At 52.3% G+C, this 15,334-nt stretch overlaps 2 protein-coding genes across 2 annotated transcripts; one reads left to right on the forward strand and one right to left on the reverse strand.

Annotated features, from left to right (window-relative positions):
* The first annotated feature begins 4,210 nt into the window (after nt 1–4,210).
* Nucleotides 4,211–11,846, forward strand: Ppp2r5b (protein phosphatase 2 regulatory subunit B'beta). Its single transcript, XM_048458140.3, has 14 exons — nt 4,211–4,538; nt 4,953–5,403; nt 6,039–6,235; nt 6,927–7,028; nt 7,176–7,268; nt 7,397–7,527; nt 8,562–8,621; nt 8,777–8,885; nt 9,209–9,262; nt 9,328–9,378; nt 9,489–9,608; nt 10,387–10,514; nt 10,714–10,815; nt 11,102–11,846. The coding sequence occupies exons 2-14, from the start codon at nt 5,205–5,207 to the stop codon at nt 11,247–11,249; spliced, it is 1,494 nt and encodes a 497-aa protein (XP_048314097.1). The 5' UTR covers nt 4,211–4,538; nt 4,953–5,204; the 3' UTR covers nt 11,250–11,846.
* On the reverse strand, nt 11,843–15,267 carry Gpha2 (glycoprotein hormone subunit alpha 2). The gene is made up of 3 exons (XM_048458141.3): nt 12,511–15,267; nt 12,214–12,398; nt 11,843–12,126 (listed from the first exon to the last, which is right to left on the reverse strand). Exons 1-3 carry the CDS (start codon nt 12,602–12,604, stop codon nt 12,025–12,027), a joined length of 381 nt encoding a protein of 126 aa, XP_048314098.2. The 5' UTR covers nt 12,605–15,267; the 3' UTR covers nt 11,843–12,024.
* Between the last annotated feature and the right edge of the window lie 67 nt (nt 15,268–15,334).

The raw sequence follows: 15,334 nt of genomic DNA on the forward strand, positions 1-15,334 counted from the left end.
GAATTGAGATCAAGACGGAGGCCTACAAAACCTAAAATGTTTATTTTTTAATCATTTAGAAACAAAGTTTACCCACCTTTCTTCTATGGAGTTGGTCACCAAACATTTTCCATAATAACAGACATAAAGAATACCCAAGAGTAATTGGGATTCTATTTTAGCTTTGATAGTTTGACTCTCAGCTTGAAGAAGTCTGGCGTGGTAAATCCTGTCTCAAGAAAGGGTTGTGGGACACGAGATATGAACTGCAGAAGTCGCGCAATTGCTGCAGTTTTTGTAATTCCTGGGACCGATCCCAAACATCACATAACTGAGTGTGGTGGTCTGTGCCTACAATTCCAGAGTCTGGGAGTGAAGGCGGGAGAATCAGACATTCAAGGCCCATCCTCTGCTAGACCACTCCAGGCTAGTCTGGGCAACTGGAGACCCTTTCTTTAAAAACAAACTGGGTGTGGGAGAGGCAGAAGGTTCTCTATGAGTTCAAGGCCAGCCTGAGTGAATTCCAGGACAGCAAAGGTACATAGAAAAACCAAAACCAAACCAGGTGATGGGGGTGCATGCCTTTAATCCCAGCACTCTGCAAAGCCAGTGTAGACTCCAAAGCTACACAGAGGAAATCTGTCTTGAAAAACAAAGCAAAACAAAACAAAACAAGAAGAAAAGAAAAAAAAACTGAGTATGCACCTTTGATCCTAGCACTAGGTAAGCCGAAACAGGTAGATCTCTCTGAAATGGACGCCACCCTGCTCTGTAGAGCGAGTTCCAGGACACAGCTGCATAGAGAAATCCAGTCTTGAAAAAAAAAAAAAAGAACAAACTTCCTAGAAGCAAGCATGAGCAAAAATCCTTGTCTGTGACAGACCTGGCTTCCTCTTAGCTCTTGGTAGCCTCAGCAAGTCATTAATCTCTTGAGCTAAGGATCTCACAGTTTAGGATGGTCTCAAAGCGTAGTCAAGGTTGGCCTTGAACTCCTAAACTCTGCCGCCTTTTACAGTGTGTGTTGGTATTTCAGGCATGCTTTGCCAGGCTTGCCTGTGAGATTCTGGTTTATTTTGCTCATTATATGTTGCTTTTTTTTGTTCTGTTTTGTTGTTGTTGTCTTTTGTTGTTGTTTGTTTGTTTTTAGTACAGGGGATTGAGCTCAGGTCCTTGAGCTAAGCAAACACTCCCACTGAACTGTGCCCCCCCCAACATTTCTTATGTTTATACCCCTCCACCTTTCTGTTAGAGTGGCGTGGCAGAAGGACAGCCCATTCATTAAATGGAAGGGGCTTTACAGAGTCTCCAAGAGAACTGGGGAACTCTGTAGAGGCCCCACTCAAAGAGACAGATGAATGGGGACAGCTATTATGAAAGTATCTGTGGTGTGACCAGAAGATCTAGCTGCCCTCGACAGGCTTGACCAGTCCCACACTCATCAAATGTTTATTTAACAAAAGACAGGAACAGGTGGACAAAATCAGAGCTAGGAATGGTGTTCAACTAGTAGAGCACTTGTTTAGTGAGCATGCAAGAAGCTCTGGGTTCAATCCCCATTGTTAACATGAGTTAGGTATACTGATGTCAGTTTGTAATCCCAGCCCTGAGAGGTAGAGGCAGGAGGGTCAGAAATTCAAGGTCACCCACTCTCTGCAACACAACAAGGCTAAGGCAAGTACAAACTACCTGAGACCATTTCTTGGAGGAAAAATTAACTACTAATAATAGAGCAGGTGAAGTAGCTCACACCCGCAGTCCCAGCAACTGGGAGAGAAAGGCAAAAGGGTGGTTGTAAATTCAAGGCCAGCCTGGGCTATATAGCTCTAGGTAAGCCTGGGCTACAGAGTGAAAAAAAAAAACCCAAACTGGTTGTCCTATGCCTTTGATCCCAGAACTTGGGAGGCAGAGGCATGTGGGACTCTGTGGAGGCTCTGTTACACCCTGAGTTCCAGGAAAGCCAAGGCTACCAGAGATACCGTGTCTTAAACAAACAAACAAACAAACAAACAAACAAACAAGTTGAGTGTGTACAGGACACGGTGGCACACACTTTTAATCCCAGCACTCAGGATCAGAAACAGATAGACCTCAGTGAGTTCGAGGCCAGCCTGGTCTACAAAGTGAGTTCCAGGAACTTCAGGACTGTTACACAGAGAAAAATCAGAAAAATAAGCAAACAAATAAATAAATTGTAAAGAATGGCCAAAATGTAAAAAGATCACCCACAGAATCTAAGCAGTTCCAAGTTCCAAGACAGGTGGGATAACAGACACAGCACAACCAGAGAGATAGAAGTAAATATAATGAAACTTTGCTAATAAGAGATAGTTGGGTGGTGGTGGTGGTGGTGGTGGCGGCGGCGGCGGCGGCGGCGGCGCATGCCCTCTCTGTGAGTTCAAGGCCAGCCTGGTCTACAGAGCAAGTTCTTGGACAGGCTCCAAAGCTACACAGAGAAACCCTGTCTGGAAAAATAAATAAATAAAGAAAAAAAAGCCGGGTGGTGGTGGCACACCTCTTTAATCCCAGCACTCGAGGGGCAGAGACAGGTGAACTTTCTGTGAATTCGAAGCTAGCCTGATCTACAGAGCTAGTTTCAGGACAGGCTCCAAAACTACAGAGAAATCCTGTCTCAAAAACCAAAAACAAAGAATAAGAAGAGACTTTTCAATTTTTTATCTTTCAATGCCTGTTTGAAATTCAATCCAAATTCCACTTCTAAAGCAAAGGACTGGGCAGCTCAATAGCGAGACCTGGTAGTAGCAGGGCCCCCTGCCCTATCCCCAAGGCCACTTGGTCCAGTAGCTTTACCCCTGCCTTGTCCCCACCCTGCCTGGTCAGCCTGGTCTGAAGACCCAGGTCTGAAGACCCAGCACAGAGGGTCTGAGGAGGGTCCTAAAGCCAGCTGGTGCCTGATCCTGCTTCGGATGACAGACTGTGCCCCCATGGACCAGTCTCCTATTTGGGCCTCTGGGTCCTGGTCTGGCATAAGAGGCTCTGTGCATCTGACTTTCCCAAGTTATTATTAGGCAGTAAGGGAGGAAAGTCCTGTTCTGAGCCTCAGAGGTGGGCCAAGTAGTGGTTTAGAGGTTCCTGTTCTGCCTGGCAGATGAAGAGCAAAGGGAGTACTGGCTGGGTCTCCATTTGTGCAGTCCTAGACTTCAGCTCAACTGAACTGTTGGCCTCAACCCAGGCTTCTGTTCTTCGTTGCTCTACGGATGGGCGCATCTTGGGGACATAGGCTTCTGCAGCACTAGGTGATCACCAGGGGACAAAGCTGGGTGACCCCTGACCCCACTGTCCAGGCACATTGCTCTCTCTCTCCTGATGTTCAGTATGGACCAGTTAGTCACCCGGGAAAAACTTCGGGGGTGAAGATCTCACATCTCACAGCCATTGTAGGGAATAGAGTGTTAGAGTCCAGGTACTATGAAGTGGGTCCAGGTCTGCAGGCTGAGAACTTTTGGCCACAGTGCCAAACTCTTGGAATATACCTGAGTCTTGGATACCCAGCACTGGTGTTTTTATCAAGAACGCTGACTCTCCAGGGCACATCTTGAAGCCAGATGAGGTGGGAGGTCCGGTTACCTTAGGATGGGGGCAACTCCAGGGTGGTACTTCTGCCCTCATGCTTTGCCATTCCAGGGCTGGCCCTTTAAACTACAGACCATGATGTCACCATAGACAGCAAGTGACAGGAGGGGCACTGCAGGCCCGAAGGATGGACTACATTTCCCAGGACCATCTAGTGAACCACACCCCTCCCAGCAGGCGCAAAAGCAGAGCAGACTATTAACCACTCCAACGCCGGTTTCAAGGGTTTTTTTAAAAAAGTATCTGGCTTCATTCTGGGTCGTGTATGGGCCTCCTGTGGGGTTGGCCTGAGGCATATATAGCCCAGACCAAATTGTGGGCCTGGTACATCATGCTAGGCCTGTGTTCTGCCACTAGAAGGTTCCGACCCCAGAATCCTCTTCTTTCCCTACACAGTGTTCCTTCCAGAATTCGGGAGTCCAGCTCTGAGCTGGAGTCCGTCCCACTCTGCTTGCAGGTTTTAAAAGTCTCAGCTCTGTCCCGGGAGTGCAGAGTCTGTCCCCGGGGTTACCCGTAAAGCCTGGTCGCTCTCTTTAAGCAGGGCGCGGACTACATTTCCCAGCGGCCCCGAGGCTTCCCTGACGCAGCCCCCCCAGAGGAGGGGAGGTACGGGCCGGGAGGGGGGGAGGTGACTTGATGTCATCCTGAGCAGCTGGGCGGCGGGTGCCGGTGCGCAGCGAGCCGGGGCTCCCGCTGCGCTGCACCGCGCGGGTCTGAGTCGCGAGATAGCTGCCGAGGATCGCGTGCTGCTGGGGTCTAGCCCAGAGCCCGCCGAGCGCCCGGCCCCTTCTGGGGCTGAGCTGGGGGCATGCTCCAGCACCCCCAGAGCCCGGGAGCGAACCCAGGAGCGCCGCCGCCCAGCCCCAGCGCCCCGAGCGGCAGAATCGCCGCTAAGGACCCTTAAACCGCCGCCCCCTCCTCCGAGTCAGCCTCTAGGGGTCGGCGACCAAAGTCTGTGTTTCTGAGAAGTGAGTGTGTACCCTACTACCACCATGAGGTTTGGAGATCAGGAAGGAGCGGGATGCAGGGAGAGATGCTAGGGTCTCAAAGGGGGTGCATGAGAGCAGGACCCTTATTTTCGTGTGAGTACACCGGGACGGGAGGCGTTAGTGGAGCAGGGGCGTCCCACTGCTCTAAGGAGCTGGAGATACTAAACAGAGTCCCCATCCTGAGTAGAAGCCGTAGGCCGTATTTGGGGAGGGGCTACTTTAGAGCTTGGGTCTGGAAGAAGGGAGGGACATATTTGCACCTTGTTTAGGGGTCTAGCAAGGGGATGAGGGAAAAGAAGTGAGAGGATTGGAGCAGCACACGGGCTGTCTCCGGAAAAGAACCTACCTGCTCTCTGTGTCTCTCCTGCTGACCTTTCTAACCTGACTTCCCAGAAGAGCCAGCGTGGGAACCCTGACTGAACTCTTCTGGACCCCCAGGAAAGACTTGAGCCATTGCCTTCCTACCTTGCCTGTCCCCCCCAGGACTGGGCAGTTGCCAGAGGCCCTGGGGGGGTCAGGACTGTGGTTGTGCCCCCCCCACAACACGCTGGTCAGGATGGATCCCAGTTAGTGGCCTCACTCAGCTTCCTCAAGACCTACAAGGAGCCCCCCAGGCTCTGAAAGGTTGACTGCTGCCCGCTGGCCATGGAGACAAAGCTGCCCCCTGCGAGCACCCCCACAAGCCCCTCCTCCCCAGGGCTGTCTCCAGTGCCCCCCCCAGACAAGGTGGATGGCTTCTCCCGCCGGTCCCTCCGCAGAGCTCGGCCCCGCCGCTCACACAGCTCTTCTCAATTCCGCTATCAGAGCAACCAGCAAGAGCTCACTCCGCTGCCCCTTCTCAAAGGTGAGCTGTTGCTATCTGCCAAGGTACCTGAGCCTAGAAGGAAGCAAGGTAGGGGAGGACCGAGCCGTCAGGTAGAGCTTGGATACCTTTTTAGGCTGGGAACTCCACTGGAACTGACCCCTCAGTCTCCAGCCCTCTGCTGACGCATGGCCTGACTGGCCTGTCATCTCTGGAGGTGGGGCATCTGGAAGTGGTGCCAGGGGCAGGCAAGGGCCAAGGGTGGGGCACACAGCCTACATTTCAGGATGCTCCTATCAGCACAGCCAGCTGCCTAGGTCTTCGGGTAGATGCTTGGCGTGATTCCCTGTGACAACCCCAACCTCACTCCTGCCCTGCTTTCCACTTCTGGCTGATAAATCCATGTGCTACCTAGGAGTGAGGCAGTGGATGTTTGGGGGAATGACTGTGTATCTAGAGCTTGTGGTCTTGCTTTAAAATGATGAAATCTCTGATCTTGGGTTAGAAAAGAGGACCACCTTCTTACCCGCATCCTCCCAGGCATGAAGGATGGCACTAGACTTGTTGCTAGATGTACCAGAGTTACCCCATATGGGGGCAGCTGAAACTGCTTGGAAAGTCAGCCAGAGGGATGGCAGCTGTGGTCCAGGCTCAGTCTCCCTGTCCCTCCCCCCCAGATGTGCCAGCCTCTGAGTTGCATGAGTTGCTGAGCCGGAAACTGGCCCAGTGTGGGGTGATGTTTGACTTCTTAGACTGTGTGGCTGACCTCAAGGGGAAGGAGGTGAAGCGTGCGGCCCTCAATGAACTGGTGGAATGTGTGGGGAGCACCCGGGGTGTCCTCATCGAGCCTGTCTACCCAGACGTCATCCGCATGGTAAGCACTGGCCAGCCTCAGTGGACAAGAATCCTATCCATCCACCACTAGGCCCCCTGTGGGAAGAATTAATGTCTGCTCTTCAGCTTGGCCTCAAGGACCATGTTTCCATTTCCACTGAGCCTAGCACCCACTCAGGAGTCCCTCTCCCTGCTGTCCCTGCACCTGTGTGGGCTGGCCTGGGGTACCTGTCCTTCGAGCCGCTTGTCTCCCATGGCCTGACTCCAGCATATCCTATTCTATGAAACCTTCTCAGGAGTTAAACTCTTTTTAAATGCCTGGGACTTCACTGCTTTCAATCTTACTGTCCCACCACATCCATCTGGAGATGTGGCAAGCCACCGCTGCGTCCCCAGCCCCTGGCTTAAGGTTTTCATGAACTTGGTGTTTAGGTGAAAACTGTCCAGAGGAGTAGGTTGCTTGCTGGGGAGTAGGTCAGTCCAGGAGAACTGGATGAGGAAAGGGCTGGCGGTAAAACTCAATGCATGGCCTCAGGTTCAAGTCCCATGGGCTCAGTGTACTTGAAAAGTGCTTGGCCTGGAGCTACATGCCTATAATCCTAGCTACATAGGAGGCGGAGGCAGGATGGTCACAAGGTCATTGCCTGCCTGGGATATAGAGAACTCTGAGAGTTCCCAAAACTTCTCCCTCCAAGGTCTCATCCTTAAAGAACCCTGACTTGTCCCCCTAGATATCAATAAATATCTTTCGGACCCTGCCACCCAGTGAGAACCCAGAATTTGACCCTGAAGAGGATGAGCCCAACCTTGAGCCTTCGTGGCCACATCTACAGGTGTGAAGGGCTGGGGAGCAGGGGTCTGCATTTCAGAGGAGATTAGAGGGTTGTGGGGGGAGTTTGTATAGATGCTCACTGTTGGCTGAGAGGGAAGTCAGTCAGGTCGTAACTAAGCGAACCTTTTGGTTTGTCTCCAACCTCCAGCTGGTATACGAGTTTTTCCTGCGTTTCTTGGAGAGTCCAGACTTCCAGCCTTCTGTGGCCAAGAGATATGTGGATCAAAAGTTTGTCCTGATGGTGACTTGGGGAGCCCAGGCTGGGTGGTACCATACGGCAGGCACAGGCTATCTGGGGGCCATGGGTATAGGATGGGAAAAACAGAGGTTGACATCTGGGCTTATTTCCCCTAACCCTGGGTCTTACAGCTCCTGGAACTATTTGACAGCGAGGACCCTCGGGAACGTGAGTACCTCAAGACCATCTTGCATCGGGTGTATGGCAAGTTCCTGGGTCTCCGGGCCTACATCCGCAAACAGTGCAACCACATCTTCCTCCGGTGAGTGGCTGCTGCCTCTTAGCAGAGACCTGGGAGGGAGGCAGGGAAGGAGGGCCCTGCTGGGACTACCAGGCTGTGTGGGCTATATGTTTACCAAAGTCTGTCTCTGCAATGTAGTACTGATGATACGAAGCCTGTGATATCAGTAGAGAATTAAGTTTTATTTCCATTTTACAGATGAGCAAATAGAGGGCAAGTAAGAAAATAGGAAAGCAGGGGTCAGTTAAGTATTTAGAGGGAGGAGGGCAGCCGAGTCGAATGTAGGGTCTAGATCTTCTGATTGTATCAGGTTTTCTACAAACGTGTAATGAGCACCATATCCGCTGGGCATTGGGAGCCCCTGTGACCTTGTGGATGAGACTATGGTTGTGTATTTGGTTCAAGTATTTGGGTCAAATCGGGCAAATCCTTGAGTTCTCGGCTTGCTTCATTCTTTGAAGTGGGCACACTGCCTGTACTAATGTGGGGCCATTCTCCAGATGAAGCCAGATGGGGCCTCCAAAGCATCTGGCAAAGCTGCTAGCCTGAGGTGGGGCCTTTGAAACATTAGCTGTTGTTTCTAGTGATAAAACAGAAGACATGCCCCCTGTTCTCTAGGAGCTCAGAGTCCATTAGCTTCCCCACTTATTAACTTTGAGGCAAGTAGCCTTTAGCTGGAGTCTCAGCTTCATCTCTGTAATGGCTTTCATATGCCCTGCCTCCCAGGGGGATTTGGGGAATTACAGTGCAGGGTAGAGGTGTTTGGCGTTGCTTTGGTTGACTGCGTGAAGGTTGAAGGTCCTAGACTGGGTGCCTGCTGACTGTCTGGGCATCAGGTAAGGACCGCTAGGGACTGGAAGAAATGAGCTGGGACTGACAGGGGCAGAGGCGGCTGGACTGGGTGTGGACTCAGTAGGGCCTGCTTTGGGGCACCAGGAAGGGTGCACTGCTTTGGGTTGGGGAGAGCTGGACAGCTGTGCAGGGTGAGTCAGGCTGGTGGAGAGCTGAACCCGTCCCAACGCTCCCACCCTCTAGAGTCTTCTCCTCTCCGGCAGGTTCATCTATGAGCTGGAGCACTTCAATGGTGTGGCCGAACTGCTGGAGATCTTAGGAAGGTAATTGCTTTGGCTGGAGTTGGGGTTCCCCCAACCCCCCACCCGTAGGAAGAACTGGGGCCTGATTGGCTGAGCCCTGCGAGTTGGGGGGGGTCTGGTAGGAGGGACTGGAGCCTGATTGCATGAACCCTGCTCCCCTCCTTTCCACTCCAAAGCATCATCAATGGCTTTGCGCTGCCCCTGAAGACTGAGCACAAGCAGTTCCTGGTTCGAGTCCTGATCCCCTTGCACTCTGTCAAGTCGCTTTCTGTTTTTCATGCCCAGGTGAGCCCCAAACCTATCCCTGCAGTAGCAGGTGCTGCTGACATTCAGGGCTGCCTGTGGGGCTGGGAAGTCTGATTGACATTCGCTGCATCCTCTTACCCCCGAGTCTCTAATTCAGTCTCCCTCTACTTGAGAGCTGACCTCAGACACCAGCTCTGTGCTGCCGGGCACTCAGAAGCTTGGTGCCTTGAAGTCCAAAGCAGCAGTGAACAAGAGTGTGAAGGCAGTAATGAGCAGATGCCTGGCACGCTGTCCTGGGCAGCTAGTTCTTGGCTCCTCTTCCTTCCTGACCTTGGCTCCCTCTTTCTGTCCTGGCCCTGCAGCTGGCATACTGTGTGGTGCAGTTCCTGGAGAAGGATGCCACTTTGACTGAGCATGTGAGTACCTTGGAGGGAAGGTGGGCTCCTCACTCTTCGGGTCTGACTCCTCCTCCACCCTACAGGTTATCCGGGGACTCCTCAAATACTGGCCTAAAACCTGCACCCAGAAGGAGGTATGAAGGGCTCTCCCAACCCTGAGAGTGGGTGGGAGGGCTCGGCTTCCAGAAGGCAAGCAGGTACATGCTTTAGGGGAATGTGAGCTGCTGCCCTGCCCTCTCCCCAGGTGATGTTCCTGGGGGAGATGGAAGAAATTCTTGATGTCATCGAGCCCTCCCAGTTTGTGAAGATCCAGGAGCCCCTCTTCAAGCAGGTGGCTCGCTGTGTCTCTAGCCCCCATTTCCAGGTATGTGACAAAGACAAGTTGGTCAGGGCAGAGGCACAGCCTGGCAAAGTTTCAAAGTTAGTCTAACATAATCTTCTCTCCCCTTAGCTTCTCTTCCAGCCTTAGAGACCTGATAATAGGGATAATAGGGTCATGAGGCCTAGGGCCAAACCTCAGATCTGTATTCCGCTGGCTGAGAGGCCTTGGGGGAATCACTTCTGAGTCTAAGTGGGTTTCCTTGATCAAAATGGGGCAACAATAGTCATTCATAGGGTAGTGAACGGAACTCACAGTGGCAAACTCAGCAGGGAAACTGAGGCAAAGTGGGCTGCAGGACTGTTGGCCCCTTTCTTTTCTTGGTAACCGTAGACATCACTGGTCCCACTTTCTGTCCAGAAGGCTCAGTCCCTATGCTAGACTAGACTCATTCTTAGGAGCCATGACCTGGTAGATGGCTCTGGTGTTTCACTTTGAAAACACCTTGAAGTACAGGAACTCGTTTCCGCCTGACAACAGCTGTGGCGATGGGTATTCTTAGCCCCACTCACACAGCAGACAGCTGAGGAGCTGCATGCCTCACCAAGGCCGCACACGTGCAGTGGGCTCCGGAGGAGTCAGAACTGCGGTGTTGACTGAAGCCATGCTCTCTCTTCTCCATTTGTTTCCTCCAGTGGGTTAGATAAGCCCGCAGGATGGGGTGTGGAGGTTGGAGGATCCGGGTTTGGGGGGAAGGCTGAAAGATAGGCCTTGTACACTCAAAAGCCATTACCAGACCCTCTCTCCTGCTTCACTTGTCCAGGTTGCAGAGCGGGCTCTGTATTTCTGGAATAATGAGTACATCCTGAGCCTCATTGAGGACAACTGCCACACTGTGCTGCCTGCGGTATTTGGGACCCTCTACCAAGTGTCCAAGGAGCACTGGAACCCGTGAGTGCCCAAGCCTTGTGCCCTTGAAGTCAGGCACCACAGCTAGTCCAGACCCCAGGACCATTCCTAGATGGACAGAGAGCAAATGTCAGGATATCAGAGGGCGGTAAAGGGGCACGGAAATGGGCAGTGTTCAGGGACCAGGGACGAGCAGCATGGTATTTCATTCACCTCCGTAACACCTCTCCTTGGCGATCAGAACCATTGTCTCGCTGATCTACAACGTACTCAAGACTTTCATGGAGATGAATGGGAAGCTGTTCGACGAGCTTACAGCCTCCTACAAGCTGGAGAAACAGCAGTGAGTACTGGGTCGGAGGCTGGCCACTGGGGAGGGACATCAGACCATCCCAGTGTGGTCAGCTTCACCCTGTTTCCAGCAGGGGGCTGCCCACTGACTGCTCTGACTCCCTGTACCAGTGCCTCAGGGCAGCTCACTGCCTAATTTTCCTCTCCTTTCTCTCCTCACCTCCCCTCTAAGCCGAGGTGCCCCATGGAGTCCTAGTCACTTTACAGTGGGATGACCTGAGGGGGGTTAGACTGTTGGCAGTCAGGAGAGGAAGAGCTGCCTTACCCTCTCTCCCCAGGGAGCAGCAAAAGGCCCAGGAACGACAGGAACTATGGCGAGGTTTGGAGGAGCTGCAGCTACGACGGCTACAGGGGACCCAAGGGGCCAAGGAAGCCCCCCTTCCTCGGCCTACACCCCAGGTGGCTGCCAGTGGGGGTCAGAGCTAGACAAATCTAGAAGAGGAGAAGCTAATCCCAGAGCTACCAGCCCCTCCATCCCTTCTGCCCAGGGGCCCAGTGAGGCCCATGCCTCCCCGTGGCCTTGCCAGAGTGGTTCTAGGACTCCCTGCCAGCCCCATGGGAACAGCTTTCATGGGGGGGAGACAAGAATGCAAGTTGATAGTCTTGGCAGCAGAACTCTCAGGCCTTTGTGGCAAGATTCTGGCAAGACTAGACCAGGGCAAGTGTGCAACTGGGAAGCTGCCATCAGGGATCCTCCCCTGCCCTATACAGCTGGGCTCCCATCTCTGCTCCTGGCCTGTCCTGCCTCAGCCTGGCCAGGGCCTTCCTCATTCCCACCATGGGGGCACAGTCTATTTATTCTGCCCAGCTCACCCTCAACAAGACACTGTCCAGGAACATTCTCCTCTCCTCTCCCTTGCCCTGTACTTTCTTGTCCCCTTTTTATTTATTGGGCAGGGGGAGGGGTGAGGGCACAGGCAAGAAGAGATTCACATTGTCCTGGGGTGAGGGGGGGGTTACAGTAATCATGGTCTGCTCCCTTCACCTGGCTAGGGGGCAGACTTAATAAAGAGCGAAACTCAAGCATTGCTTGCTTTATTGAGGGCAGGGGTAAAGGACAGCATAGCAGTGAGACTGCTCATAGACCAGGTAAAAGGAGGTCATAGTCACTGACTCTAAGGAGGGGCAGAGCTGAGTAGCCCCTTCATTTGAGAGACCCATAGCATACAGTGGCAGGACTGGAACCTGAGCCATTCAGGCACTAGTAGCGGGAGAGGCGACACATATCACACTGGCAGGCCCTGGCAGTGAAGATCTCAAGCTCCCCCCGCTGGTTCCCCACGCAGTCCAGCCACACCTTCACCTGTTGGAGGAGGAACCCAAATTTGTTTCGATTCCTTCCCACTCTGGGTCCCCACCCTCATGACCCTATCAGGCCCAGGTCCCTCACCTTTTTCAGCCTGCTAATGGTGCAGCACTGGGAGATAGAGGTGATGTTGTGTCGGTAGCCACTGGCCACCAGCACAGAGTAGCGGGAAGGGAAGGCGCTGGACTCACAGTGTCCTACACAGGCCTGTGCTACATGGGAGCCCTGGCAGGTGCCATGGCGGTCACTTCGCACTGTTACATTGAAGGCTGGAAGGAGAGGAGAAAGCAGCCTGTGAAGACTGCTGGCTGGGGTCAATCTGCTGCTCTGGGATACCTCTGCTTTTGCCCCCAATCCACTCTCCCTAGCAGAGTTACTCACGGTGCAAGTGGCAGCCTGGGATGGCTGCCTCCCGACAATGGCCTTCAATGACTGCCAGGACCAGCAGGCAGAAGAGCAGGACACGCAGTGCCATGGGCTTCTGAAAAGGAGTGGGTGCGGGGGGGGGGGGGGGGAGGCCTTTGAAGATGTGCTTCTCTGTCAACAGGCCGGGCTGCTGGGTCTTCTAACTGGTGAAGTGTGCCTGGGTGGTGCTGTCTGTCCTGCCTGTTTTTGGCGGGAATATGTGGGGTGTTTGCCACTCTGCCTGGGCCACTCCGAAAGGATATGAGTAGCCATTTCAGGATGGGACTTTCTATTTTGTGCAGATTTTCCCTGGAATGCCCCACACTGTCTGGGTACAAACCTCTTCCCTGCTCCATGTGACCCCCAACCCTCCTGCTCTCCCCAGCTTCCACACTCACCAGGCTATTAGAAACAGCAGACTCCCAGTGCCTCCTGCTGGTCTCCAAACTGGTACTGCTTCTCCATGCTTTTATTTGCAGTGTTTTAGAGCCCCGCCTTCCTAGAGATCAGCTTTCAGGCCCCTCCTAGCCTGAGGCCCCAGAGCAGTCCCACCTGGGAATCACCTCTGAGGTTTCTTCGGGGAGCAGCCTCGGTTGACATTTCCCTTTCCCAGAAGGCTGTCTGGGGTAGAGTACTAGAGGAGCTGAGGCAAGCTCAGAAGTGGCCCAGTGTGACATGTGTGCAGCTGGGTTCTCTTCCCACCAAGCTTGGGCAAGACTCTTCCCTGATCAGCCATTCTCTGTCTAAACACAGACTCTAGGCTCTGTTGCCTAGCTGCCTTTTAGTGATTGCAAAGTAATGGGATTAAAAAAATAACCATTTTTTCCCCCCTTAAAACACAATCTCATGCATTCCAGAAGCAACTTTGAACTTCTGATCCTTCTGCCTCTACCTCCCAAGTCCTGGAATAACAGGCATGAGCCACCACATCCAGTTTTCGATGTTCTGGGGTCAAATCCAGGGCCTTGTGGATGCTAGGGAGGCACTCCACCAAGGGAGTTACATCCCCATCCCAAGAACAAGATTCTTTTGTTCAAGGGGTGTCCCACGAGTAGGGGCACCTAAGTTGTGCTTTGGTGGCAGACTAGGGGTAGGTTCATGTCAGTCACAGTGTCTTGTGAATGCTTTTCTCCTTATGTGGCCAGCTGCAGATGAATTCTGAGCTAGACTCTCCCTAGTCCCTGGAACAACAGGGAGCAAACTCCATATAACCAGAGCTGAACCCCATTCTCAGCAAATCTGTGGTGTCCAGCTCTGGTTATAGAGGAGAGGCTACCTACTAAACAGCCTGCTATCTATCCGTGGTGGTGAATGACACCTGGGACAAGGATGTAATGGGCTGAGGGTTGTGGATGCAGTTCAGTGGCAGAGCATTTGCCTAGCAGCTTGAGGCTAGGTTCCATCCATTTTTAGCATCATAAAGAAGAATTAACAAGACAGGTGGCGGTGGTGGTGGTACACTCAGGAGGCAGAGGCAGGTGGATTTCTAAGTTCAAGTCCAGCCTGCTCTACAGAGTGAGTTTTAGTACGTGCAGAGCTACACAGAGAAAACTGTCTTGGGAGGGGCGGGCAAATGAAACAAAACAACCTAAACCAAATAAACAAAACAAAACAAAAAATCCCATACCACAATAAACAAAAAAGCAAAACAAAACAAAACACAATAACAAAGGCCTCAGCTGAGTTGGAAAGGGCCCAGCTCAGAAAGCCTACAGCTGTTGCAGGCAGCTCCTCCCAGATCACTGCCACGCTGACCTGGTTCAGAATAGGGCAGTCCACAGCCTGCCAGAACTCAAGGGATACTCGGAGCTTTCAAATCCTACCTTTTATTTTCCAGATGAGAAGAAAGGGCCATAGAGGTAAGCTGGTCCCAGTCAGTATGGGCACTCAGGTCTCCAGGCTTTGGATGGAGCTGTGCCCTTCAAGAATAACTTTCAAATTGTTTGGAATGGTAGGACAAAGGTAGTAAACAGAATTTGGGAGGAACTGGTGGTGTCCATGTTGCTTACCCTCTCATCCCTGCACCCTGCTGCCTTTTGGTGTCTTTCTCCCCAGATCCCAGGTCCTTGAATGCCAGCCCCTCCCCAGAGCACCCCACTTCTCCCTTTTCCCTGTCAAAGGTAGAGGCAGCCAAGGGGACTCAGAGGTACCTTAGCATTCTAGCCTTGGGCTTCCTTCCCATCTGGAGCCCTCTGGCATGTGACAGACAGTTTAAAGATCTGAGGTGACAGGGCTCATTACCTACAAGTAATCCATTCTCATATCAGACTTCACTAAAAGTTAAAACACAGATTCGTTTGTTCAGAGCTAAAACGAGTTTTCCTAAATGTCCATCCATTATTCTTTTGGTTCTCTGAGGCCACACAGATCCATAATGCTTCTCTAATTAGCCCTTTGGTTGCAGAAAGGGTTTGGGCACCTTAGCCTTCTCCAGGGGCCCTAACTTGCACAGGCTCCAGTTACACTGAAGAATCAGTTTGTGTTCTTGTGGAGGAACCAGAGGATAAACAGGTGGGGAGCATTTTACATTTAAGGCATTATCCTTTGGAGTCCAACCAAATGAGAAAATCCTTTTGAGGCAGTGGGACTCAAGCTAGTGAACCTTGTGTGACCCTATTCCCTGACCCCTGGTAAAGAACTGTAAGAGCTGAGGTTAGGTGAGCATCCTAGGTAGTTCACTAAGCAACAACCCGTGATCCAGGGAGAAGGTCTGTGAATGCTTCTCTGTTCTTTCTCATGCTCTGCTTCACCAAGTCCAATCAATAATCCATCATGAACAATTATTGTCATTAGAATCCTG

The sequence above is a fragment of the Myodes glareolus genome, chromosome 7, assembly GCF_982192425.1.
Source record: "Myodes glareolus chromosome 7, mMyoGla1.1, whole genome shotgun sequence".
Lineage (NCBI taxonomy): Eukaryota > Metazoa > Chordata > Mammalia > Rodentia > Cricetidae > Myodes > Myodes glareolus.

Excerpts from the sequence above, each read along its gene's own strand:
- Gpha2 (XM_048458141.3), bottom strand. The coding sequence starts at position 12,604 with ATGGCACTGCGTGTCCTGCTCTTCTGCCTGCTGGTCCTGGCAGTCATT. Across the intron at positions 12,399-12,510 it reads CCCAGGCTGCCACTTGCACC|CCTTCAATGTAACAGTGCGA; the intron begins GTGAGTAACTCT and ends CTCTCCTTCCAG. Across the intron at positions 12,127-12,213 it reads CCATTAGCAGGCTGAAAAAG|GTGAAGGTGTGGCTGGACTG; the intron begins GTGAGGGACCTG and ends CTCCTCCAACAG.
- Ppp2r5b (XM_048458140.3), top strand. The coding sequence starts at position 5,205 with ATGGAGACAAAGCTGCCCCCTGCGAGCACCCCCACAAGCCCCTCCTCC. Across the intron at positions 6,236-6,926 it reads ACCCAGACGTCATCCGCATG|ATATCAATAAATATCTTTCG; the intron begins GTAAGCACTGGC and ends TTGTCCCCCTAG. Across the intron at positions 8,622-8,776 it reads CTGCTGGAGATCTTAGGAAG|CATCATCAATGGCTTTGCGC; the intron begins GTAATTGCTTTG and ends TCCACTCCAAAG.